The sequence below is a fragment of the Chamaea fasciata genome, unplaced genomic scaffold (genome assembly GCF_029207755.1).
Source record: "Chamaea fasciata isolate MVZ Bird 193981 ecotype frontalis unplaced genomic scaffold, bChaFas1.0.hap1 SCAF_16, whole genome shotgun sequence".
Classification (NCBI taxonomy): domain Eukaryota; kingdom Metazoa; phylum Chordata; class Aves; order Passeriformes; family Sylviidae; genus Chamaea; species Chamaea fasciata.
The window spans coordinates 15,316,029-15,340,995 of record NW_027094101.1 but is presented as its reverse complement, the minus strand read 5'-3'; the positions used below and the strand labels follow the sequence as shown (position 1 = coordinate 15,340,995).

Sequence of the window (24,967 nt, the reverse complement as noted above, 5' to 3'; positions counted from 1 at the left end):
CATGCAGATTTTCCTGCCTTACACTACTGAAAGTCAACATATGAGTTGTATATTTGTGCAAGAGTCTTTGTGTGGGCCTGAACAGGGCACAGTCCAGCTTCAGCATCAGGGAAAACTCCCAAACCCATAACCAGCCTGCAGTGCAGTGTAATTACTGAGGTTTCCTTTCAGCATCATCACATGCTGTCCTGGTTAGGGGAAAAAGTATTTCTCCAAGACAGAATTTCTCTCTACAATACAGTTTTTCATGCGGTGAATCACATTTTTCTTCAGAGCCCCCCCTGCCTAAGTAAAGAGGGGATTTGTGGCAGCACTGGGAACCAAAAGGTGGGAGAAATAATAAGGAAATGCAGTATTTTAAAAAGTCTGTAAGATTAGAGTCTTTTAGTGATGGCTGGCAAAGCCTGCTTGCTGCCTGCTATAAGGGGTGTGTGGTAGGAAGGGGAGATCTGGAATTTTTAACTACTTCACATCCAAGGGCTGCTCTGGATAATATGGATCTGAGGATAAATCAGAGCCAGAGCCTTACCAGCAGCCTGAGGAAATGCCAGCGCTGGGCCAGTCTGTGCTGCCATGGAAGATGAGGCTGATCCTAACTTCTAATTAGAGAGATGACATAAGGTCAAGTGCTCTTGAGCAGGATGTCTGCTACGTTGTTGTAATGTCTCTGCACAGAGTCGGAAAAGGGTGGGGGAAGACTCAGAGCAGAGAATGGAAAGGAAGAGTAGAGATGTGGCAAACATCCAGCAGAAGCAACTCAGATGCTCAGATACCATCGAGGACAGAGAACATCCACTGTGAGGAGCAGAAAGGCAGCTCAGGCACCAGCTCTGGGTGACACAGGAGAACTGCATCCACAAGGAGCTGCCACTGCCCAGCCAGGCTGCTCAAGGTTCTCTGTTGCAGAAGACTCAGGATCTCAGGTTTGAGGAAGAGCTTTTTCTCAGCTTGTTATTTCCCCACCCCAGAGTCAGTATCAGCCTTTAGTAAACAAACCCAACACTGGAACATCTGATATATCTGGCAGGTTACCAATAGGAAGGTCACAGTTGCTGGTTTTCATGGCTCTGTGCTGTCTCTGGGGCTTTCACGGCATTTGATCCCAGAGGACCATGATTAGGACCATAATGAACTGTCTAGTCTCACAGAAAGATTTTAAAAGCCAGGATATTAGAAACATCACTTTCACAAGACCAAAAATAATGAAGTTTCTCACAGCAGTCAGCAAACTGAACTGTGCAGGCATGGGAGGAATCAGGGGATATCATTTAGGAGTTCCAGGGGAAAGATGACAGGGAGGTAAGGTGTAAGCCTGCTCTGCTCAGTACCAGGTGAGGATGGCTCATGACTGACTTCAGTTGAAGTGAAAATGTTATTTAGACCATTCATCCACTAAATGCATCATAGCCTGCAGTTCTTCCCACCTGGGGTGCAGAGAATTACTCAGGCAGTGATAATTCCAAGACAAGAAGATGCTGCACAGGAGTTTTAGCACGGATCATCAAAGAACAAGCTCTCTCCAGTTTCTGCAGACAGGGATGTCCCAGCCAGAGCCTGCAGTGGCAGATGTTGAATGGGGGTTTGCCATACTGATGTGCCCTGGCTCAAGGTGACAGGGCATCATGTAGTGCCCATGTAGTCCTGCCTCCCTCACATGTCCCTAAGAAACCTCGAGGGCCCTGGACTTTGCCTACTAAGGAATGTCTGGACCATGCACCTGCCTGCAGATCTTCCTTTTCTCCTGCTCAGGCTGTGCCTGTAGAGACAGTGATTGCACCATGAGGGGCTTTTAGCAGCTCCAGGCAACCTGAATACATCTGGCCAGGGATGTCTTAAAGCAGGGAGGGCATAACGCTTCTCTTCTGTGACAGCTGCCAGCACATGGATGAGACACAGGGCTGGGGTAGGAAACTCTGAGCCTGTCCCTGGGAGTGCTGACTGAAGGACCCTAAAGCCCCAGGGCACCTTGCCCAGCCAACACCCACTGGAATCCAGAGGCAGCCATCCAGAGAAGGGCTGGGCACTGCAGCCACAGCACCTTCTCCTCTTCCTCCTCCACTCTTGGTTCCTTGGCCAGCCAGGGGAAAAGGGGCAGGATCCAGCACAGCCCTCACCCGCCAGTGCAAAAAGCAGGGTACAGTGACACTGACTCCTTGTTTGAGCTGGGGCAGATGTACAAGGAGAGCTGGAGGAAGTGTATTTTGGGTAAGGACTGTATTTAAATTTGACACGATGCCCAGTGTGGGACATCACACTCCAGTGCACAGGCACCCTTTCCAAGAGAGAGAATAGGAGACATATCAAAATGAGACCAGGACGTGGAAAGCCAAGCACTGAGGCACTTTGGAAATGTATCCAAAGCAAAAAACTCCCCTAAGAGAAATCACAGAATCATGATACAACAGTCTGTGCTTCTGGGCCTCCTGCCTCACTCTTTCAACACCTTCTCTGGTGGAGGGTGAGTGCAAGCCCTCCTCAAAAGAAATTAATAAATATCCCATGAAGTCAGACACCCAGCTGTTCAGTTTTCAGTGTAGGACTCCACAAGCTGATTCTCCACATGGTTTTGATCAGCTGGCTTGAAGGCTGAAGCATAAAAGGTCCAAAAGACGCTCTGGCTGAAGGCACCACAGCACTGCGGCTCTGAACCACCTGAGGGGCTGCTTTGCTATGGCCCTGTGGGCTGACGTGGAAGGAGAAATTCATCACCAAACCATTTGGGAGATGCTTCCTCCATGACACTGAGTGCTGGTTTCATGAGGCACTGACAGGTTTAAGCTTTTGCTTCCAAAATAATCATTAGCATAATATACAAACACAGTGTAGGGGAAGAGAAAGTTGAAAAATAATGTTTAAAAATACTTGCCTTTAAAAATTCAACCCTTCCTATGTTACCAAAATCTATTTAAAGGGATGGAGCAGTTGCTGGCTCTGAGCAGCCTTTGGTCCCAAAGCATTAGGAGTCAGTATGTTTTTCAGGTCAAGTTCCTAAGTTCTTCCACTGTCTTTAGTTCTGCTTGTCTCCTTTGTGTTTCCAAGGGTAGATGAGTTCTCCAAGGAACAGCTTCTTGCAGAGAGATGCCCAGGAGTCCCTGGGATAGCAGCTGTAGGTGGGCAGTCTGTACGTCTGGACCACAGCTCCATAGGAGAGGGGGTTGATCTGTGTGGAGAAAGGGGAACAGCAGCAAGCGAAGCATCAGTCCTGCTCCTCACACAGCATCAGAATCCCTCCCTGGCTTGCTAAGGCTGTTTATCCTTCTCCAATATCCCCCAACATTAACAAATGGAGCTTGGCAAGGGGTGTCACTAGAATCATTCCCAAGCAGAGGGGCAGACAAGCACCAGCATGAGAGTTGGGGGAATGAGAGGGGCATGTGTTACACACCAGAGTGGAAGGGACAGTGGCTTGAGAGACAACAAACAGCAACAGAATCACAGAGTCATGGAATTTTTTTAATTTGGAAAAGACCTTTAAGATGACTGAGTCCAACTCTTAACCCAGCACTGCCCAAGCCACCACTAACCCATGCCCCCAAACCCCACATCCACACTGTTTTGAGCATCTCCAGGGATGGTGACTCTACCACTGCCCTAGGCAGCTGTACCAGCATCTCACCACATTTCCACTGAAGAAATGTTTCCTAATATCTAATTTAAACCTACATCTCGTACTGCACTGGGGATGCACTGGGACTCCAGGAACTCCTCTGAAATAGACCAGTTTAGCTATACCTGTTATGAGTCCTCAGCCCACAGCTGTGTGTTAAGTTAAACCTGATATCACCCAAAACCACCCAGCAGAACCAAGTCCCAGCACGACAGGATCACATCACAGAGCTCATCATTACCATTTTCAATTAAGTCTCCTTGCCTGAGTTAATCTTTTTTAATTTGATTTCAATCACCACCCCAGGTCTGTGCCTACAGAAGTCCTGCCCATGGTCCTCAGTTGCTGTATTGACCTTTTGAAGAGAGGGATGTGAACAAACACATAAACCATACAAGGGGTGAGAGAAGCATGTCAGACCTTGGAAATGCTCATCCCAGTGAAGCACTCAGGGTAGGGAGACAGGTGAAGTCCACAGGATGGATCCAGTGTGGCCAAGACCTGACACATGTAAAGGATGCACAGCACAGTCTCCAAAGGACCAAAAAGATGGCACAGAAATGGTGGGGCTCAGAGCACAGACCATGAGAGATGCCCAGGGGTGAAGACTTACAAAGGCAGGGAAAGCTTGGCCAGTGGAGAGAAATGAAGTACACCCTTCTCTAGTAAAAGAGTTCAGTTCTGCTGGAACCAACCAAGCAGCTCTGGGAAAGGAGACTGTAGTTCACAACACAGAATCCAGCCACAAAAGGAAAGAGAGACAGCAAAACCCATGCACAGAGTCACTACTTAGTCAAAGCTGAATATTTTTTTTGTCCACTAAAAAGTATCTGGGTTTCTGGGAGTTTGCCTGTGCCACCAGCTTGCTTCAGCTGCCCGGAGCTCATGGAGTGGTGAGGGATGAATCCCCAGTGCCTACAGAGATGGAGCTCTTGGAAAGCAGGGTTGAGCTAAGAGTTCATTAGAATTAATCTTGGAGATCTTTGTCAAGTTAGTTTCAAAGTACAAGATTGCTCACGTAGAAGGGGGAGAAGCCTGTACATAGAAGCATCCATAGGAAGTTTAGAAAAAAGGCCAGGGCCGCTGCTTGCAGGGAAAATTACAATAGAAGAATAAACGGGGGGAAAAAAGGCCAAAGAAACCTGTCCCCAACACTAACAACCTGAGTAAAACCTGAGTAACTATTTCTGCCCATTTCCTCAGCTGTGGGCAAAGCAGAGTGTCTTAAATGCAAACATGCTGGGGGAGGAGGACAGGAACTGCTGGTGTACAAGGGGGAGACACACCATGTGTTCCTTTGACTGTTAGTTGTGTGGGCTGGAAGGTCTGCACACATTTCTTGTTGAGAAGCATCCCTGGGCAGAGTGGTGACACCCAGGGGTAACATGGCCACTGTAATAACCAGGGCTTTTTACACCCAGAGCAACTCACATCTCTGCCTCTCCTGTCACAAATGGAAGCAAACAGGCAAAACTCATTACCAGTGAAGAGGCAATATTTGTTCCCCCTATGAAAGTTCTGTAGGTAAAAGCTATAATAAACCCTGCTAGAATATCTATCTGAATGGAAATGTTCCCTTTTCCCTTCCTCTGTGGTTTAACCCTTTCCAAAGCAATTGCTGGAGAAGATGAGACTTTCAGCAGAAGGTACATGAACGGATCAAACTCATTGTGTCCTAGAATCCCAGAATCTCAGACTGTTTGGGTTGGAAGGAACTTAAAGCCCATCTTGTTCCACCCCTGCCATGGGCTGGGACACCTCCCACTATCCCAAGTTGCTCCAAGCCCTGTCCAACCAGGCCTTGGACACTTCCAGGAAACCAGGGGCAGCCACAGCTTTCCTGGGCAACCTGTGCCAGGGCCTCACCACCTTCAAAGGGAAGAATTTTTTCCTAATATCTACTCCACACCAGCCCTCCTTCAGCTTAAAGCCAGTTTTCTCCCTGGGCTATAGGTTCAGTTGAGCAACACTGCCAGAAATGTTTCTTCTTGTGCACCAAAAGAAATTACTTGAAACACTAATGAAAACACTGACCTATGTAAGAGTTGCTGAAGAATATTAAGTAGCATTTGGAATGGAAATATCATCCCCCATCCTCTGCCCTGCTCCAGGGTCTGGACTTTGCATTTCAGAGACACTATCTTAAAAATCAAAAATAATCCCTTGGCTGAACCAGGAGCTGGTTTGGAATACTCAAAGCCAGCATTATTGATTTCTAATCCATTACCAGTGCTCCACAGGACAGCTCAGACTTTCACCTACAGCTGCAATTATTTTGGGCATAGGTCCATGCATCCAGTCTGACTTCCACCAGGCACTGCTCCAAGAGGGCTTCCATACAGACAGGGGGCAAAGCCACTGCAGATTCTCAAGAAAGGCACATAACCATGTAAAATAAAAAAGAATTTCACTTAAAAATAGGTTTTTTAGATTACCCTCTCCAAAGGCTTATCAGAAAATGGGATATTCAGCAGGATTTCTGACACAAGCCCATTTTTCATTTTCACCAGCACAAAGAGAGCAAAAAAGCGCCTTTTCTGACTGGCTGCTCATTATTATTGGAACAGAAGGCCGGGACAAACATCTACTGCAGCACTTCCACCTCTTGAGGTGATGACTTGTGCTATATTCCAGATAGAAAATGGATCTTCCTGCAGTGGTCCAAGGAAAATTCATCACAGTCATATGACTCACTGTCTCTGCTCTTCAAGTCGTGGTCTTTTCCCTCTGCAGACTCCATCCACCTCATCTCCCACACACACCCACGCCAAAGCCTCTGCTCAGCAGCTCCTGTGCCTCTTCTCTGGTGTCTGGTTTCCTTTTCCTAGAATCTCCTGGCTACAGAGGATGGCAGATTTTGGTTCTTACACCACTGTCCTACTGAAAGGCAAGAGTTGGGAAGACACTTTGCTTAGAGAAGGCTAGTTTTGCCCTAGAAGACATATGTAGAAGGGATTCCCTCTGGAATTGCTACTAGCTGGTTTGCTGGTTCCCTCCTAGTCTGACCTTTGCTGAAATAGGGTGGGACTGGTGATGGGAAAAGCAAAACTACTGGGAAGCTGCAGTTAAATCCTTCCCACACACTCTCCCAGTGTCCAAGTGCTTTTATAAGTGCTACACACTACTGGCAGTCTCTCCTCTTCAGGATGCAGAGAGCACGAAAAGCCGCCCTAGGTCATGGCTGTGCTCCTGCTGGGTCGGGAGATGGAAATTTCACTTCTGAAAGTGAAAGGAGAACTTCCCTGCTCACAACACCTCATTTCTTTTCAGAAGATAATTTCCTTTAGTATTTTTGGTGCCAGAGCATGGGAATAGGGGGTTACAAAAGCACAGGTAAGCTTTGCCTGTACCCCTCACCAGGGCAACTCAGGAGAAAAGCAGGAAGCCTTTCCCACTCTCATCTTGCCCAGGCTCTTATCCTGCTGACCTCATGGAGCAGCCAAGGCTTTCCAGAACCTCTGGAGGGGAAGAGCTTTTCCTGCTGCTTCATTCTGGATGGTTTATCTGCCTTCTTTTGCTTCTCCCAGTGTTCAGCAATTATCACATGAAACTGCACAGAGCCAGGAGGTGATAATGGCATGAGGTCTTAATCCCAGAAGTAACAAAGCTCTGTGTTTCTCCTACCTCCCCTTCTTCTACATTTCACTTCACACCATCCAGAGCACTGCATTTTCTCCAACCACAGGATGCAAGCAGGGCATCAAAAAGCACAGAAAGCAGCAGCCAGCCATAGCAATACAAGATCATTTCCCTTGTTTCATCATTTTACAGCTGATAATTTTGAAGTGGAGCCTTTCAATGGGGGCAGCACAGATGGACTGGGGTCACTCTGGGGGAAGGAATTGTCATGGAAGGCACAGCAGCCTTACCTGCATAAGGAGCCGCAGAGGTTTTCCATCCTGCTGCTCAAGGACTCTGAACTTCACTCCAGCTGCAAAGACACAAAACAAGGAAAGCAAACCCATGGTGGGATTTAGATTAGGTTTTTTAGATTAGATTTAGGTTGGAGTGTCCTGTGCAAGGTCAGGAGCTGGACTCGATGATCCCTGTGGTCCTTTCCCTCTCAGGATATTCCAGGGTTCAATGCCTGGAGCACAGACCATGCATTTGCTGCCCAGTGCTGTTGTCTGAGCACTGATTGCCTAGAAATTGTCTTCAACATTTCTGGATTTGGGAACATTCTCCATTTTCAACAGGAAGCATGGATTATCCCTACAATGCCTTAACCCTAATGATACAGCTCCATTAAAAGTAACCCCTCTCACTTGCAGCTTGAAAACTCAGTCCTAGAGCAAGCACAAACCCTAGAAATCAGCCAGCCAGATTTGAGGATGACAGAGGGACTGAAAAAACCTTCCACTTTTCCCAAACTTCCATCAGAACTGAAGTCCATGTTAGCAGCAGGCAGAGAGCCTGCCTTTAATTTGTGCTCATATGGACAGAGCACATGTGTGAATCTGTCCTTTTTTCAGACTGAGGGAGGGAAGTGGCTGACCTGGAGGCATTAAAACATTTCAAAGCAATCCCTACCCACTGAGCCCAGCATCCACATTTTTTTAACAGGCTAATCCCATCAAACCTGCCACTTTCCTGTTTCCTCTTGGATTTGCCTCATTGCCAATACTGTAAAGACAAACAGGAAAGATTTTGGATTCCAAGGGTGACACAGTGCACTCACAGATTTAATACAATGTTTCAAAGGTAACAGCTTGGACCAAAGAGGCATTTTTCTTACAAAGATGTCAAATTACTTCCCAGAAATAACACCACCAATTCATCTCTGCAAACCTGTTCCAGCCAAGCATGCCCTGTTTATTCTTTCCTGCAGGTAAAAGATGAGAGAAGACTAAGGCACAGATCAAACACTGACAGCAGCACAAACAGAAATGAAACTCTTCGCTATTTTAGGTGTAAGTGCCATTGCTGCAGTATCTCTATGTCTCTTGTACACTGAAAAACCAAAATGTTTTCTCTTTTTCCTCAAGCTTTGAATTCCTCAAGCTTTGAATTAATTACAATCTTACAGTTCACTCCTGGGACAGAATGCTTTTCTCTAGCATATGGCTCTGGTTTAAACTCTCTCCCCAAATCATGAAGCTTTTTCTGTCCAGGACAGGAGGGATTTTATCTGCATTTTGCTGAATTATATTGATAGAGGGGCTTCCCCAGTGGCTTGAAATAGATGCTTGAGTACCTTGGGCCTCAACAAGCAAATGTGCTGGATGACCAAAGTGCTCAACGTGATTCACAGAGCTCTGGCTATGAGGAAGTGTCTAAGCCATTCCAGGAACTACTTTTCCGGCAGACTTTGTCAGAGAGAGACAGAAACAAGCAGGCACTGAAGGTTCAGATATGTGGTCGAGCACTCTGGAGTCTTACCCCAGGAACAGTCCATTATCCCAGCAAATGCTGGTTCTGTAGGTCCTGGCCACACACCTCCCTTCTAAAGCTGCAAGCCAACACTTTCTTAATTAGATTATTTATTTGCTCAAGAGTTAAACTTCTAAGAAAATATGAGCACAAAAAGGCAGTAAATTCATTTTAGAATGACCTGCAGATGACTGCAGTGCTCAGGACTCTGAGCAGTTCCCTTTTCATGGGAAGAGCAGGCATGCTCAGGCTCCCCCACATCACTCCAGCACAGAAGAACCCTGGACTATTCCGTGACTTCCAGCCAACTCCAGAGCTCAGGGGTCTGCTTTTCCTGTACAAAGACATCAGCAGTGGCACAGGAGGGGTCAGGACATGAACTCATTTGCTTTTTTCCACATGACAGCACACTCAAGTGAGGGCACTGCTGTTTTGTACTCCAGCAATTGTGGCAGGTCCTACAGAACTATGACAAAACCTGTCCCAACATTTCCACTGTGAATATTGGGAAAGAGAAGTACAGGAAAACGAGCTGGCCTGTTCACAATCAAACAATGCTGGTAACCTGTGTGTGGGCAGTCTGAGAGCCCTGAAACCCCTGCTGTTCCTTTCTTCATGCTGTGAATCCACATCCCAACCAAGGTGGCACCTCCTGAGTTGGCACTGGGTGCACGGAACTCTTGCACAGAGGACATCAGCTATGATCTAGATGAAACAGGCCTTTGGAAGTCATAAATATTTCACTTTGGATGTGCGGAAAGAAAAAATGCATTTAGTTTTTTGTGTGTGGATGGATCATTCACCTACCCCTGGCCTGGGCTTCATCAGTGGAATGTTTTGTCAATTCAGACACTGAGTCAAAGAACTTGGAGGCCACATGCCACAAGTGAACTGAGTTGAACTCAATCCCCTTCCTACCAGCAAAAACTATCCATTCATGTTGGCAGAACCATCTTGATGGTGCCTGTAAAAGCAGCTGCCCTAATACCTGCCAGAGGATGTCTTCTCCAAGTTCTGAGTTTGACAAGGGAGGCAGCACCTCAGCAGTGAGGACACCATGTGATGTGTACTCTCTGAAGTCCTTTGCATTGGATTCAATTGCTCCATCTGTGTCCTGTTGCCATGCCACGGTTTTGTGCTGGGGCAGGAACGCAGGCTGCAGAAATGCTCAGAGATGCCTCTTCCTCTCACAGGCACCAGGGCACTGCAGTGCCAGTTAAAGAACTCAGCTGAGAAGTCAATCCTCTACTCGGGTGGGGGCTTGTTTCCTGCAGCAGAGACCTGGCTGAACAGGAATGAGAAGTAACCTGTGGCCTTACATAACCTAAAGGAATTCATGGTCTTCCACCTCTCAGTGCCACCAGGATTTCCTCCTGCCCCACATCCTGCTCCTTACTGGGTCAGTTCTCTTCAGCAGCATCTCCTGTTCCCCAAAGACAAGCCCCAAAGGGCTTAAGATGTTTCTGCCAGGAAATTCATAGGAACCTGCTGAAGGCTTCCATGGAAAAGCAACAGAGTTGGTAACACAGCTCAGGTCTATGTTCCCAAAACTGAGCTTGGCAGCACTCCAGCAGACAAAGTTGCTGAGGTTGCCTCAAGTTTCCTCTGCCTTTGACGACTGGCCTTGGTTTACTGATGATCAAGCTCTTTTTTTAATGCTAAATTCCTGCTGCATGTTCTTTAAAAGGATGGGAGATAATAATTTGGATGTGCTTGATTGTAACTAGATCAGCCATAGCTGTGGACAGTCAAAGGCATTCAAAAATGAGTCCTTACTCTAGTGCCAGCCACGGTTTATGGTTACCCAAAGTGGAAAAACAATGACTGGTTTCAAAATGGTGACAGATTAGTCTAAAAAAGGGAATGACTACCTGAACTCTGCCCAGAGCTTTGAAATTCATCCAAACACCTTAGCTCAGGGCTTCAGTCAGTCAAAGTCAGCATAGAACTGAAAGAGCTCCATTGATTTGCAACCACTGTAGATCCAACTCTCTGGAACAGCTGATATTCCAAGTATTTTTGTGATTTGGCTTGTTTCAGAGATCAAACACCCAAAGTTAAGAGCTTGTTTCACAAAATTGTGGAATATCCTGATTTGGAAGGGACGACAAGGATCATGCAGTCCAACTCCTGGCCCTGCACAGACACCTCAACAATCCCACCCTGGGCATCCCTGGCAGCGCTGTCCAAACACTCCTGGAGCTCTGGCAGCCTCGGGCCTGTGCCCATTCCCTGGGGAGCCTGGGCAGTGCCCGGCACCCTCTGGAGGAAGAACCTTTTCCTAATATCCAACCTAAACCTTCCTTGGCACAGCTCCAGCCATGTTTCACTTGCAGAAGTTTTATCTGACCTGTCTAGAACCGGAATAAACAATGATCTCGTTTATATGGGGCTTGTTTGGATGTCATTTTTAGTGGCCAAGGGCTTTCTAAAGGTGCTCCTGATTCTGATTCAGCTTCAGATTTCTTTCCATAGACATCCTTATCCTGCTCCTTGCAGGAACTGGTTCACAGTAGAGACACCTGATGACTCGAGCCTCGGATTCTTTCCCACCCCCACTGCACTGCATCCTCAATTCAGGAGTGAGCCAGTGCACAAATCAAGCACATAATGCAAAATGCTTGAAGGGCTGCAGGGATAGAGCTGAGGGACTCACCTGCAAGCCTGTAGGATCTGCAGAGGCGAAGGATGAGGGAATAAAGAGGCAGGGAGTCAATCAGGTCCACCAGCAAGTGTATGAGGCCCTGCACAATCACCACCAGCAACCGGAGCTACAAAAACCAGTTTAACAGAACATCTCAGGAAACAGGAGATTAAACACTTGTAAATTCCCGAGCTGAGCTGGGATCTAACACTGCTGTGAGCTAAGCTAAAGCCTCCCAAAGTGGGTGTGATATCTGGAAGTGCTGAGCATCCAGACCCTGCATGAAGGTCCTCAGCAATCTGGGTTTAAGCTGTAACTGGAATGAAGTTCCTACAGCTGGAGATGCTGTGACCAGCAAGGACACGAGAACTATTCCACTTTCAACAGCCACAGTTGAAAAGGAAGTCTAAATTCTCCCACTTTGAGTCAACTCCATCACTGTGTACCAGTGAATGCAAATTTTCCTCTCTCCAACAGTGAGTTGCAACAGCTCTTTGCAGCCTGAAGAAGCCCCATGTAGAGTTTAAGCAAGAGCAGAGCAGGCAGAAATAAGCTTCCTGCTCTGTGTTTTCTGTCCCTGACTAAAGCACCTCCTTTTTTCACACTGCAGTTATTTTCTGCTGCCAAGCTCATCTGAAAAGAGAGGGCTCAAAAAAGATGCTGAAAGCATGTGATGGCCACGGTCTGAGGAAAATTTGGCTCCGGGCAGACCATGTAGAGGACTGGTCATATTGGGGAACAAAAGAAAAATAAAGAAGTTCCAGCCTCTGAGGAAAGCTTTGCTGAAAACATTTACAGTTTTTAGTACAGCAAGTTAATTCCCTGAAAAAAAAAAAAAAAAGTTCTGGGCCAGACTAGAGAGGCCATCACTGCAGATGTGGATGGAAACATAAAAAAAACAACTTCTGAGAGAAAGAGAGTGGAACAGTTTGTCCTGCTGGCCAGGATTTGTTGGGAATTCCCTTTGGAAAAACACAAACATGAGCAGTGTGACAATCCTTCCTAAGACACCCACATTTTTATTTTCTTTATGGATGATCATAAAATGTCTAGGAAACCATTTTTTACTACCTCAGAAGAGAGTGGTTGACTTGTTCCAAGGGTTAAATCTTACCAGGGTAAACACCAGATAATACAGTGCAGTTGTAGGCAGGAGGAACAGCAGGATCGTGAACAGCAAAGTGCCAATAAATAACTAGGGAAAAAGGAAACACAATCATGAGCAGAGCAGTGGCAAAATAAAATACATTGCAAATAAAAAATAGGAGACTCTGAGGCAATGGAAGTTTGCAGGACTCCTTAATGTGTTTTTATCTTGCCTATGTGAATAATGCTGTTACCTTGGATATTTTCAGTATTTCTCCTCTCATTGGGCCTTTTTCAAAACTCCTTATTAAGGGAGTACATTCAGAAAGATATAAATAAAAGCTGGATCCTGACAGTACTTTTCATTTACAGACAACATTCAAGATTTCCCATTTCAGGTCAGCTTCCTTAGGAAACAAGACTTGTGTGATCTTGCAATTTTTCCACTCTCTGCCCCCAAAAGTTTTAGAGCCATTGATCAGATTTTAACAGAAAAATGTGGAAAAGAACAAAGAAGTGGTTATTTGAATGGGAATACTGGAACGAATTGAGAAGTACTTTTGTTCCTCCTTGTTTTAGCAGTGAAGGCACCTGGTGCAAGCCTGACAGAATTTGGGTGATAAACATTCCCCAAGGCAGCAACCAGCTGAGTTGTCCAGCCACAGGAATTCTGCCTCTTTCTCTGTGGGAAGGTGGGAGAGAGGAAGGACCTGGAGTCAGGGAGCAATATTTAGAGGAGGGAGGAGAAAAATCCCCAAGGAAGCAGGTGTCATTAGCTCCACTGCCCACAGAAAAAGTTATTTTTATTCTGGGCCAATCCAGTTGGCGTAGATCTAAATAATTCCAAGTGGGAGAAATTCAGATTAATACTAAACAGGGACCTGACTCTTCTGCTTCCAGTCACCACTTCCAGACCAGAGAGGCCAAAGGAGCACAGGGCACTGCAACCTCTGCAAAAAGGGACCATGACTGCAGGATATCATGAAAGACAACAACCCAGCAGCCACAGCACGGAGGTGGATCAGCATCACAGCTTTAGGGATGTAACCAGGAACAGATCACAACCCAATCCATTCTCCTCACAGCAGTTGTTTCTCCCTTCTCCTGTCCTTCCACTGCAGTTGTTTAAACCTCGAGAAGTCTTTTAAGGTCTGCTTTGAATGTCTCTTCCTACCCGGCCAGTGACACAATTCCCACTGGTCTCCAGAGCAGCAGGATGAAGCCTGAAGTGCCAAACCAATTCTCCTCAAAGTACACAGGGAGTGAGCCTTGATGCAAACCTGGCACGGAGGCTTTTAAACACCAAAGAAACAGAAAACCAGCTCTCAGCTGTGGTGCAAGAAGCTCAGCATTATCTGTTGTAAAAGAGAAAGGCACTGACCCTGCAAGTTTCCAAATATTATTGTATTATTTCAGTGATGTTTGCAGCTGCTGGCCTGGAGCAGTTCAGGCTCTGCTGGACTTTTGCATGGCATTTCAGAAATTAAAAAGAGCTTACAGCACTCCACAAAAAACTGCCTCTGCCTGAGTGAGAGTGTGTGGGCCAGGCTCCAGCACAACATGAATGAAACGGGGCCTTTTAATAGAAACGCTGCCGTGGCTGTTACTGTGGCAACACTGCTGGGCAGCACATTTCCAACTGCCTCCATCCCTCCCCCATTCCCACTCCAGGCTCTGGGAGCTGCCAGCATCTGCAGCACCCACCCACCGCAGCTCGCTGAGTGCCTGGCAGGTGCTCGGGCAACTCTGCATTTGCCAGAATTTGGCTCTCTGAGCAAGGGAAGGGGTGCTGGAGCACAGGGAAAGGGAAAGGGAAAGGGAAAGGGAAAGGGAAAGGGAAAGGGAAAGGGAAAGGAAAAGGAAAAGGAAAAGGAAAAGGAAAAGGAAAAGGAAAAGGAAAAGGAAAAGGAAAAGGATGCTGGAGATCAGGAACAGGGTGCAGGGCAGGGAAGGGGTGCAAGGAAGGGGTGCAGGGCAGGGAAGAGGCACTGCAGGGAAGGGGAGGGGTGTAGGGAATGGAAGCGGTATAGGGAAGCGAAGAGCAGGTAAGGAAGGGGTGCTGGAGGTCAGGGAAGGAGTGCAGGGCAATGAAGCGGTGCTGCAGGGCAGTCAGGCAGTGCTGCAAGGCAGCAGAAGAGCCACCGGCTCAGAGTGTTGGGGTATGTCCTTGTTCTGAGCACCACAAAGGCTCCTGTGTCTGTGTCCCAGTATCAGTCAGAGCAGGATGGAAGGGCATCAGCAAGGGCAGTGCCCTGGGGGGCCCCCAGGGCTGTGGCAGTACCTGGTCCAGGTCATAGGAGCAGGAATCCACCCGCTGCCGCAGCACGTTCCACTTCTTCCCCCGGAACAGGCGCCACAGAGAGGACAGGCCGTAGATCTTCAGGCAGTAGAGCCTGAGCAAAGAGAAGATTCTGTAGCACAGCTGGCAGCTCCAGCACCACCCAGCTGTCACCAGCACAGCCCCACACCCACTCACCCACCTGAAGAGTTAGGGGTAGCAAAAGAAATCCACTGGGAATGGTGCAGATAAAGACTCATGGCTCAGTGAACCCTATCTGGGCTGCCCCCTGGCACAGGGGCTATTGCACCCAGCTCTGGGCTACTGAAGGGCAATGGCCAGCCATGCCCTGGAGCCACAGCAATCACCAGCCTCATGGCACCACCTCCCCTGCAGCAAAAGGGTGCTGAGGCCCTGGCACAGGATGCCCAGAGAAGTTGTGGCTGCCCCTGGATCCCTGGAAGTGTCCAAGGCCAGGCTGGACATTGGGGCTTGGAGCAGCCTGGGACACTGGAAGGGGTCCCTGCCACGGCAGGAGTTAGAATGAGACGAGCTTTAAGGCTCCTTCCAACCCAAACCATTCCATGATTCTATGAAAAGAACCAGCAATCCTGTTTCACCTGTGTCTCTCCAGTTCAGATCTGTCCCTTCCCCTGCCTTCACATCCTTCCAGACAGGGCTGGCCAAGGTCTTATCCCACACCTGAGTCAATGCAATGCAATTGTGCCTCTGCAGCAGAGAAGCAAGGGAGAGGAGTCGAGTCCCTGCAGCTTATCTAGTAACCCATAGCTCTAAAAATCCCTAAGACAGTGAAATGCCTGGCAGCCCCTACTGCACCCCTTCCTTAGGCTTTCAGAACTTGGTGCTGTAAGACTTGGAGCTACTTCCCTCACAAAAAAATGACAACAGTGAGGGAAATTCGGGGTGACAAGGGGTGGGAAACAGACACCTCTTTATGGAATAACATCAAGGAAGAAAGAGCCCTTGGGATGGAGAGGAGGCACAAAGTGCCCTGGGCAGCAGTGCCAACATACAGGGATGTAAAGAAAGGGTATATGGCCAATGTGTGGGGCAGAACAGAATCTGAGAAAGCCTGAGCTACAAAAGCTAGACTGGCAAACCAGGCTAAGCTAAGGTGTGGAGGCTGCTCAGATTTCACAACAACAATGTGAAAGCAGAGGCAAGGAGTCTCATCCAAGAGAAGAATCTGGTTTGAGGAACACCAACTGCTTCAAGGAATTGGCAAGCTGCCTCCAGACTGGCAGGCACAGCTTAGTGCACTAATCCCTAGGCAGGAGGGAGCCCAGGACAACTCCTCCAGGTTCTAGCACACACCTGCCATGGCTCTGACTGAGGCCACGCTCTCCCTGCACTCCCTGACATGACAACCAGCGGGTGTTGCTGCAGTGGCACCTGCCCCACCTGCCTGCACACACATGCCTGCCCTTGTTTCACTCTGTGGTTTGCTCCAGAAGGAGATCTCAAGCTTCACCAGCACCTGAACCAGCAAATTCTTCCTCCTGCCAGCTGCAGGAATTCAAGGGGCTGTGGTGGCTGTGGGTGACTGCTGACTCTTCCTGGCTCTCCATGGGGACAGCACACAGCTCTCTGTACTTCTGACAAACACAAGACAAGACTGCTGGCTCCCTGCAGCTACAGGGAACAGCAATCACATGACAAAATGCTTTTCCTACTTCCTACTACCACTCTGCACAACTAGGATGAGCAAGGCCATTCCTCACAGTCCAACACAGAAATTCCAGTAATTAGAGGAGTTGGGAAGAGACCTCCGACTCCTGACACTACTGATTCTGGGTATAAGACCTATGCTCACAACAGACCCAGCTCATAAATCAGGTCTCAATATTTCCAATCCAACCATTCCCTAAATTACCCATATCTAAAGATTTACTATTTTTTGTGTCGTTTGCTGTGTAAAGTCTGAGGAGGGACAATGGCCATTTATAAGGGAAAAAAGTCCTTTATCTCTTGTATCCCATCTCCCTGGCAAGCACATCCTGTGGCCTGTGGGATTCCTTGGAGGAGAGCAGGAACAGAGCACAGTGATGGGCACCTCTTGCACAGGAGCCCCAACATGCCCCAGATGTGCCCCAAAGCCCCCTGCACTCCCCCTCCTCATTCAGAGCTTCTGCCCAGCTCTCAGGCCACAGGACCCTCCAGACAATGATACCAGGACAGTGTCACAGACCCCCTGTAACCCCAAACCTGCCACCTGTGCTCCACAGCGCAGTCAAGGACATCTGAAGCAGCGCAGAGACAGGGATTTTGGGGCTTCTCCAAAACTACAGGGGTTCCCCTCCCTTCCTCCTCCAGTTCCCCTCCAAATCTCTAGCAGGGTGCAATGGAGGAGAGTACTATAAGGTCGAACCAAAGGGAGGGGGTAAGCTGCTTTCTGGTCCTCTGCCTGTTGCGTAGTTTCATTTTTCCTGGTCACTACCACGACAGATAAATATCTAAATGCAGGAGAAATGAAAGATGGGCTGCTTGTACTACTGTGGCCATAATTTCTACAGGCTTAAAAGACTGCAAGAAATTAACTGGGGGTTAAAATGTGAATTCAGGAGAACTACACCAGGATTGACTCCTTCACCACAGCCTGAGGTGTTTCCAGACAGACCCCAGCGAGGGAGGGGGACTCACCTGGCCCCGTAGACATAGAAGCAGTAGATGTGGAAGGTCAGGAGCGCGATGATGTCGGAGAGGATGCAGAGAGCCACGGTCAGGCCCAGACAAGCCGAGAGCCCCACATACCACAGGATCATCTCAATGAAGGGAGACAGCAGGTGGATGTAGCCTGGTGGGCATGGCAGAGGGTCAGTGTTCGACTGGGTCACCTCCCCCTTGACCCTCTCAAAAGGCTGATTCCCCTTGGCCTAGAACACTGCTCCAGAAATCAGAGCCATGAAAACATGGAAATGAAGCTGGAAAACTCCTTTAGATGCCATCTCCTCTTTAGGAGGGCCAACAAAAACTCTCTTTCTGCCCAAGTTTCTGCCCCAAGGTGGGGCAGCACTGCGAGGATGGGGAGGAGTGTGCACAGCTTGAACACAGGAGTCATCATTCTCCACGTGGGATTTAATGGAATTAGCATGGCATGGTTTGGGTTGCAAGGCATCTTATATATATCATTTAGTGCCACCTCCCTGCCATGGGCAGGGACACCTTCCACCAGACCTGGTTGTTTCAATCCTTATCCCATCTGGCCTTGAACACTTCCAGGGATGTAACATTTGATTTTCTACATTTGCGTCCAGGTTCTTAAGTACATTTTTAACTGCACACATCAACCTTTACTGCAACCATTCCATGTGTTTCTGTTCTTCTCACAAAAGCCACGTCATATAGCTTTTGTAAAATAAAGCAGTGTGGACAAATAGTCTCTTTCAGCACCAAAGTGGGGCAAAGTCACAGAAACAAGAGCACACTTGACTGGTGAGCAAAGCAGATCAGTAAGATAACTATGGAGTTCAAGCCTGCACTGCTCCATCAAGGATAACAGGGCTGTGCTATTTCAAGGAAGAACCTGAAATAATAAAATTGCACTAAGCTGAAGTTGGTGATAGGACAGGGTTGGCATTTGCACCCCTGCATATCTCTCATCCTGATCCCAAGAGCTGCCTCTCACATGGCAAAGACCATGAAACCCTACAAAAGACCTCACAGCAGTGCCTTCCCTTGGACACTCACCACCAGTGACACCAAGGAACTAAGCCCCAGTAGGATCTGCACTTCTTGCAGAGCATCAATACCAGCACTTTATTTAATATGCATGAATTCCTTATGTGGGAATCCAACTTTGGCTTCAGTTCCCACAGCAGGAAGACTCCCAGACAAGTCTGTACTTGCAGAAGTGCATTTTGATTCATTACTCACCTCTCGGCAAACAATTAAACACTCAGAGGAAAGAAATGAAAAGGGAGGCTGGGAAGTTAAACAATTTCACTTACTGATCCAAAGATGGATGTGATAAAGGAAGAAGCGGCCCAAAACTTGATCCAAGGCTCGGTTCATTTTCAGTCCAGCTGGTGCTCCCATCAGCCACTGGAGCAGGTCCTGCAGCTCTTCAGCCACGTGCTGCAAACACAAGGAAGCCAGGCCGTGGAGAGAAAAGGCTGCAATCACACTGAACAGGGCCAGTGTATTGTAACTGTTGCCCCCTCAAGTCTTCCACCACAACCTTCAAACCAATGGGAAAAAAATCCAAACAACTGCTTTACAGACAACTACCTAAATCAGAAATGCACCTTTATTAACTCCTCACTGAATCAAACACAACAGCTAAGAGGAACCTGAACTGCTTCAGTGGTCTCTGTGCTGGGAATATGGAACTGTGTCACCTCTGGCCACCTCTGGAAGGCTTGCACAGTGGGATTTCTTGGGGTAATGAGGGTTCTGAAAAGAAATGGCAAATGCTGGTGCACAAATCCGCTTCTGGGGACAGTCAGGTGGAAAGCCAGAGCTGAGTCTGGGGAAGGCTGTCAGGATTTTAAAAGGGAGGAAGATGACAGTTCACTAATGGGCAAAAAAAGACTGAATTTTTATAAACAATCTGTGTTTGTTTAGAGCAGGGTAGAAAGCACAATTACACAAATGTATTCCATGCACAAACTCTCTTGATACTTTGTGGTGTACTAGGCAATAGCCCTGATCTTGCCTGTCACTCTCTGCAGGCTTCATGGACAGGTACTTATGGCACTCCAGCAACAAAGCAGCCTTGGAATCACTGAGGAAAAACACTAATGGAGCTCCTCCCCACATCACTGAATCAGACAATCAACCTAAGACTGCCAGGTGTACCACTAACCTACATCCCTGAGTGCCACATCCATATGGCTTTTTGAACACTTTCAGTGACTACACCACTGTCCTGGGCAACCTGTTCCAATGCCTGACCGCCCTCTTCATACAGGAATTTTCCCAATATCCAATTTAAACCTCCCCTGCTGCAACGTGAAGCTGTTTTCTCGTGTCCTGTCCCTTGTCCCCTGCCTGTCCTCTCCTGTCAGGGAGTTGTGCAGAACCAGAAGGGCCCCCCTGAACCTCCTTTTCTCCAGGCTGAGCCCCACCAGCTTCCTCAGCTGCTCCTGCTGCTTCAGCCCCTTCCCCAGCTCTGTTCCCTTCTCTGGACCGGCTCCAGCCCTGTGTGCTGTCACTTCACTGCTGCAGAACAAACCAAACCCCAGCTCGAGGCTTGTTCCCCCCTACCTCAAACGTGTGCTCCAGACCCTTCACTGAGGGCTGTGATTCGCAGTCTCTGGTGATTTCAGCCCAGGCTGGTGTTATTCATTGATTTTCTCTCTCCACTCCACTACTCCACACTCCCCTTGCAGCTGGGTGATTTTTCTCCTCAGAACTTCACACCTGCCCTGCTCTCCTGAGCTGAAACCATCGCTGAGCTCCAGTTACCAAGCCCTGAACTGAGGGAAGTGATAACCTTCAGCAAACAAGTGGGGAAAATAGTTGGAAGAAGTGACCTCTTACACTGTTCCACGTGGACAGAGATTGTGAGGCAAAGCCCTCTTTCTCCAAAAATCCCACTTACAGCCCATGCTAATGAAGGGCACTGAAAACTGCCCAAGTGTAGAGTCACCAAGCCACGCTCCCTAAAGCTGAGGCACTGTAGCCTACTTTCCTTATCATTCACACGTATAATTTCCCCAAAGAAAAATTATTTCCAAGGAATGATTCCATTTTCTTTATTAACCAACACATCCTGGCAAAATGAGTTTGTAAACATTTACTTTTAGTGCAGTGGCAAAATTAATGGTTCCATTTTCAACTTCTCCAAAAGGCTTGTCTATTCCCTTCCTTTTCCCTCTGTCTCACTGCAAGTCAGGACTGATTGGATCCCATGGAGCTCACCTCTGTGGCTGAGAAGCCTTTGCTGCTTTATAAATAGACTGGTTTTAATATTTAAAGTGTTGGGCTGGTAACTTAGAAAAAGCATTTGGGGATTTTAATGAAATATTTAAATGCTTGAAAGCAGTCCTTCAGCAAGGCTGGGTTTTAGCAGTGAGTATTTCTGGAGGCTGCCAGTCCCAGAGGTGCTGCTAAAACTCTGACAGGGGCAAGTAGCCTGGGAAGATGCCCTACCTTGCTGTTACTTAGCTGGGCAAAGCATCTCAACACAGAGTCCTGAAGCATAACCTTGCAGGTTGTTTCCCAGACAGATATTTTAGGACTGATCAATAGCAAGTAGAATCAGGAAAGGTGACTGTTAGTCCGATTCTCCTCCTGCAGTCATGAATACTGAATGTGGGCATATTAATAAATCAGACAGAGTGGTTTGGAAGTGTTTCATAACAGGGTGCTGGGACATGACCAAACTGGACAGAGACTGGAGCTAAGGAGGCTTAGATGAGCTCACTGTGGAAATATTCTCTTTACTGTCATGCTCTTCTTGCTAGTTTCCATGTGCAGAGGACTAATGTTGATATGACACAGATGGAGAAGAACACACGGTGCTGTGATGCTCTAGGGAAGGGAACAGAGCTGGGGAAGGGGCTGGAGCACCACAAGAGGCTGAGGGAGCTGGAGGGGCTGAGCCTGGAGAAAAGGAGGCTCGGGGGACCTTGTGGCTCTGCACAACTCCCTGCCAGAAGGGGACAGGCGGGGGCAGTCAGGCTCTGCTCCCAGGGAACAGGGACAGGACAAGGGGAAACGGCCTCAAGTTGCACCAGCAGAGGTTTAGATTGGATACAGGGGAAATTTCTTCACTGAAAGGGTGGTCAGGCAGTGGCTCAGGCTGCCCAGGGCAGTGGTGGAGTCCCCGTCCCTGTGGGCACTTGCAGACAGGGGTTAGTGGTGAACACAGTGGTGCTGGGCTGAGGGTTGAACTTGGTGATCCTAAAGGTCTTTTCCAGCTTTAAGGGTTCCGTATGGTGCAACTCAGAGCACCCAGAGCCAAAGCTCTCCCTGTCAGACACACCTGCCCTGTGTCTGTTCCAGGTGATTGGGGCTCTAAGATACACTATTTTATAAATTAACATCTAAAAATATTTTTCAGGAAGTGTTCTCTCCGCTTGCTTTGTACATGGATCAGTGGAACAAGACTGAGCAGGAACATACATCCAATTATCTCCAAGCCCCAGTAAAGCTTTTGCAGGCACAATCTATGATAAATATGTAACTGTTTCAAACAGATTGCAACTTAGGAAAAAGAGACATCGGCAAGGATAAAAGAGACGAAGGGGAAAAAAAGGAGATGGTATATAAGCAGTTCTGTTTAAAACCAGTGCAGAGCTTTGAGTCAAGTATTTCTGAAAGAAGGCTGTCTTGTGGAAGGCAAAAGCAAGGACAACCATTGGGAAGCCTGGTGGGATCAAGAGAAGGAGGAAGGTAGGAGTTGTGAGGGCACCTGCAGAGAGAAGATTATTCAAGTTTTCCATTTTTGGATTTGAAAGCCTGCTTCAAAAACCAGTCTTTCCTAAATGCTCCTTGCCACTTACTCCCTGGGTGTCTCTGAATCACATCTGCCTCACTGAGTGACAAAAGTAACTTGTTATTACAGCCAGGAAAGCACAGCTCACCACGCTGGGAAAGTGGGAGCTGCACTCAGCGATGTCTTGTGCAGCATCAACAATTGCCACCCAAGTGCTGATTTGAGATCCACTTTACCAGAGGATGACAAGGGATGGCCAGGGAACACAGCCTGAACTCCTGACAGCAGGCTGAGCTTGTGACCCTGGCAGAGCTGAGAGTCAAAATAACCCACCTGCACTGCTTCCTTCCAGAGAGATGCTGGTTGGAAAAAAAACCCGAGCACTGTATCCAGTGCTGGGATTTTGTCAATGTTAAAATCAATCAATCAAACCAATAAGGTTATGTGTTATATAAGGGTAGCCAGTCAATATTAAAATCAATAAAGTTAAAGTGAGGTTATGTATATAGCCTAATTATACATAACAATCTTATTATAATAGCAATATAGAATATCTTGAGTTGGAAGAGACCCATAGGGATCATCCAGTCCAACTCCTGGCCCTGCACAGACACCCCAACAATCCCACCCTGGGCATGCCTGGGAGTCCTGTCCAAACACTCCTGGAGCTCTGGCAGCCTCGGGCCTGTGCCCATTCCCTGGGGAGCCTGGGCAGTGCCCAGCACCCTCTAGGGCAAATGAGATATCCAATGTTCTGTTTACTAACAGACACAGAGGTGTAGGGTCACTGCTATCAGCATATCTGAGCACAGCTCAAAGCAGAAGAGTGTTAGGGAAGGAACAGGAGCTCTCTGCACACAGGGAATGCTGAGTTACTGAACTTGGCAACACACAAGCACTTGAGAAAGCCCAGTGATGGGAATAATGCAGACCAGATGGACACTCAGCAGCAGAGAGGAAACCTACTGCTGAATGGCTGAGGGGAGATTTTGCTGTCATACTGGAAAAGAAGTGGTGCTGGCGTGCACACTACATGCTGAAGTCATTGGTATATTTTGGGATCACTCAGATCTGCATTTTTAAGGCCTGCACATAATGCATATAAATCAATGCCCAGCAAAGGGAGTAAAAGGACTCCAAATGATTTTATGTCCACAATCTCACATGCCTGGAAGAAGAAAGCAAGACTGGAAAAAAGAAGAGTTGTGAGTGGCCTGAACTGATAAGCCTGGAAAAACAGGGAAGAAAGGCACTGACTGGCTATCAGCTCCCCCAGACATGGAGGAGTCAGCACTTCCAGGAAAGAAAGCAAACAGCTCCTGGTGATAGACAGGTAACAGGGTCCACACACGAAGGAGACTTGGTGAAGATAGCTGTCACTGTGACGCAAAAGTTGAGTGACAGATGAGCTAAATTACTGAAAGAGGAACAAACACGCAACCCTCCCAAGAAGGCCTGTCCAGGACAGGTGCTGGGGTTGGACACACCTTGAGCACAGCAAGCATCCATCTGCCAAAGACCCTGGGCAGATGGAATCCCTCCCAGAGCCACCTGTGCAACCAGGAATGCAGCCAAAGCCACTTCCCTGCAGACTTGTTAAGAAATCATATTTCTGAGAGCTGGGCACTTCCAGTAATCCCAAAGGGAAAGCTCTAGACAAACTTCTCCAACTGAAATATCTGTAAGAGAAAAGATGGAGGAATAAAGCCTAGAAGAATATTTCCAGTGTACAGCTCAAACACAAGAGCAAGTGTTCTGCAACAAATGTGGTTCTTCCTACCCACCACCACTGCTGAGTAATGTCTGCAACAAACATGCTGTCCTTACAAGTTTGACCATGAAAGGTAAGAAAACCAGGAATAATCCTGATGCACAGCCATGCTAGACACTCCATACATGCTTTCTGAAAGTCCAGCATGTACAAGAATGATCAGAGACCTTGTAATAATTAAGGAGTTAGACATGGACCAAGAAGATCATCATCAAGGAAAATGTTAGGTCTTCCCAGGAAATGCAGCATAAGTAGGAAAAATAAACCACCGCTGGAAATCTCTGATCAAAATCAAATTCTTCCCAACCAAGAAGCTGAAGAAAGAGCAGAGAGAAGACATTCTCCAGCTGCTAGAAAGAAACCAATTCAGAAATGAAAGAAAAGTGGGCAGAGAAAGGATTAGGCTGTGCAGCTGCATGGCAGGGCTCAAAATTGGCTGCACATGTATTCCCAAGACACAGAAGCTCTTAAAACAGAGCTGACCTCAGATTAGTGGTCTGGTCTCCAGCCTCTGAAGTACATTATATGTTCCTTACTGCCACTAAACAGATATACTGGAGCTCTGCACCTAAAATGAACCACCAGAAGAGCAAGACAGTGTGAGTCATACTCGCTATCCGTGAATTTCTGCTGATGTTGAGGGATCTTAGTGGGCAAGTGGAGTTATGTTCAAGAAAATCACAAGACACAGCAAGTTTTCCTAGTTTAGCATCCATACCCCAGAGCTCTTAGACAGGATTTCAGGTGTTTGTATCCTGACCAGCAAAGCCTTTGGACTTCCCCACGAAATTCCTTTCACAAGCACAGCT

The 24,967-nt window shown here is 47.6% G+C and overlaps 1 protein-coding gene across 3 annotated transcripts in view; it reads right to left on the bottom strand.

Annotated features, from left to right (window-relative positions):
• Positions 1-2,197: 2,197 nt before the first annotated feature.
• PIGQ (phosphatidylinositol glycan anchor biosynthesis class Q) overlaps positions 2,198-24,967 on the bottom strand; it is a 37,485-nt gene continuing 14,715 nt past the window's right edge. For all 3 annotated transcript variants that reach the window (XM_066198059.1, XM_066198061.1, XM_066198060.1), the window contains exons 5-11: positions 18,954-19,080; positions 17,647-17,800; positions 14,989-15,100; positions 12,736-12,816; positions 11,634-11,748; positions 7,477-7,538; positions 2,198-3,160 (exon numbers count right to left, since the gene is read on the bottom strand). In XM_066198059.1, coding sequence (XP_066054156.1) covers positions 3,008-3,160; positions 7,477-7,538; positions 11,634-11,748; positions 12,736-12,816; positions 14,989-15,100; positions 17,647-17,800; positions 18,954-19,080 — 804 coding nt within the window. In that variant the 3' untranslated portion in view covers positions 2,198-3,007. The remainder of the gene's footprint in view (positions 3,161-7,476; positions 7,539-11,633; positions 11,749-12,735; positions 12,817-14,988; positions 15,101-17,646; positions 17,801-18,953; positions 19,081-24,967) is intronic.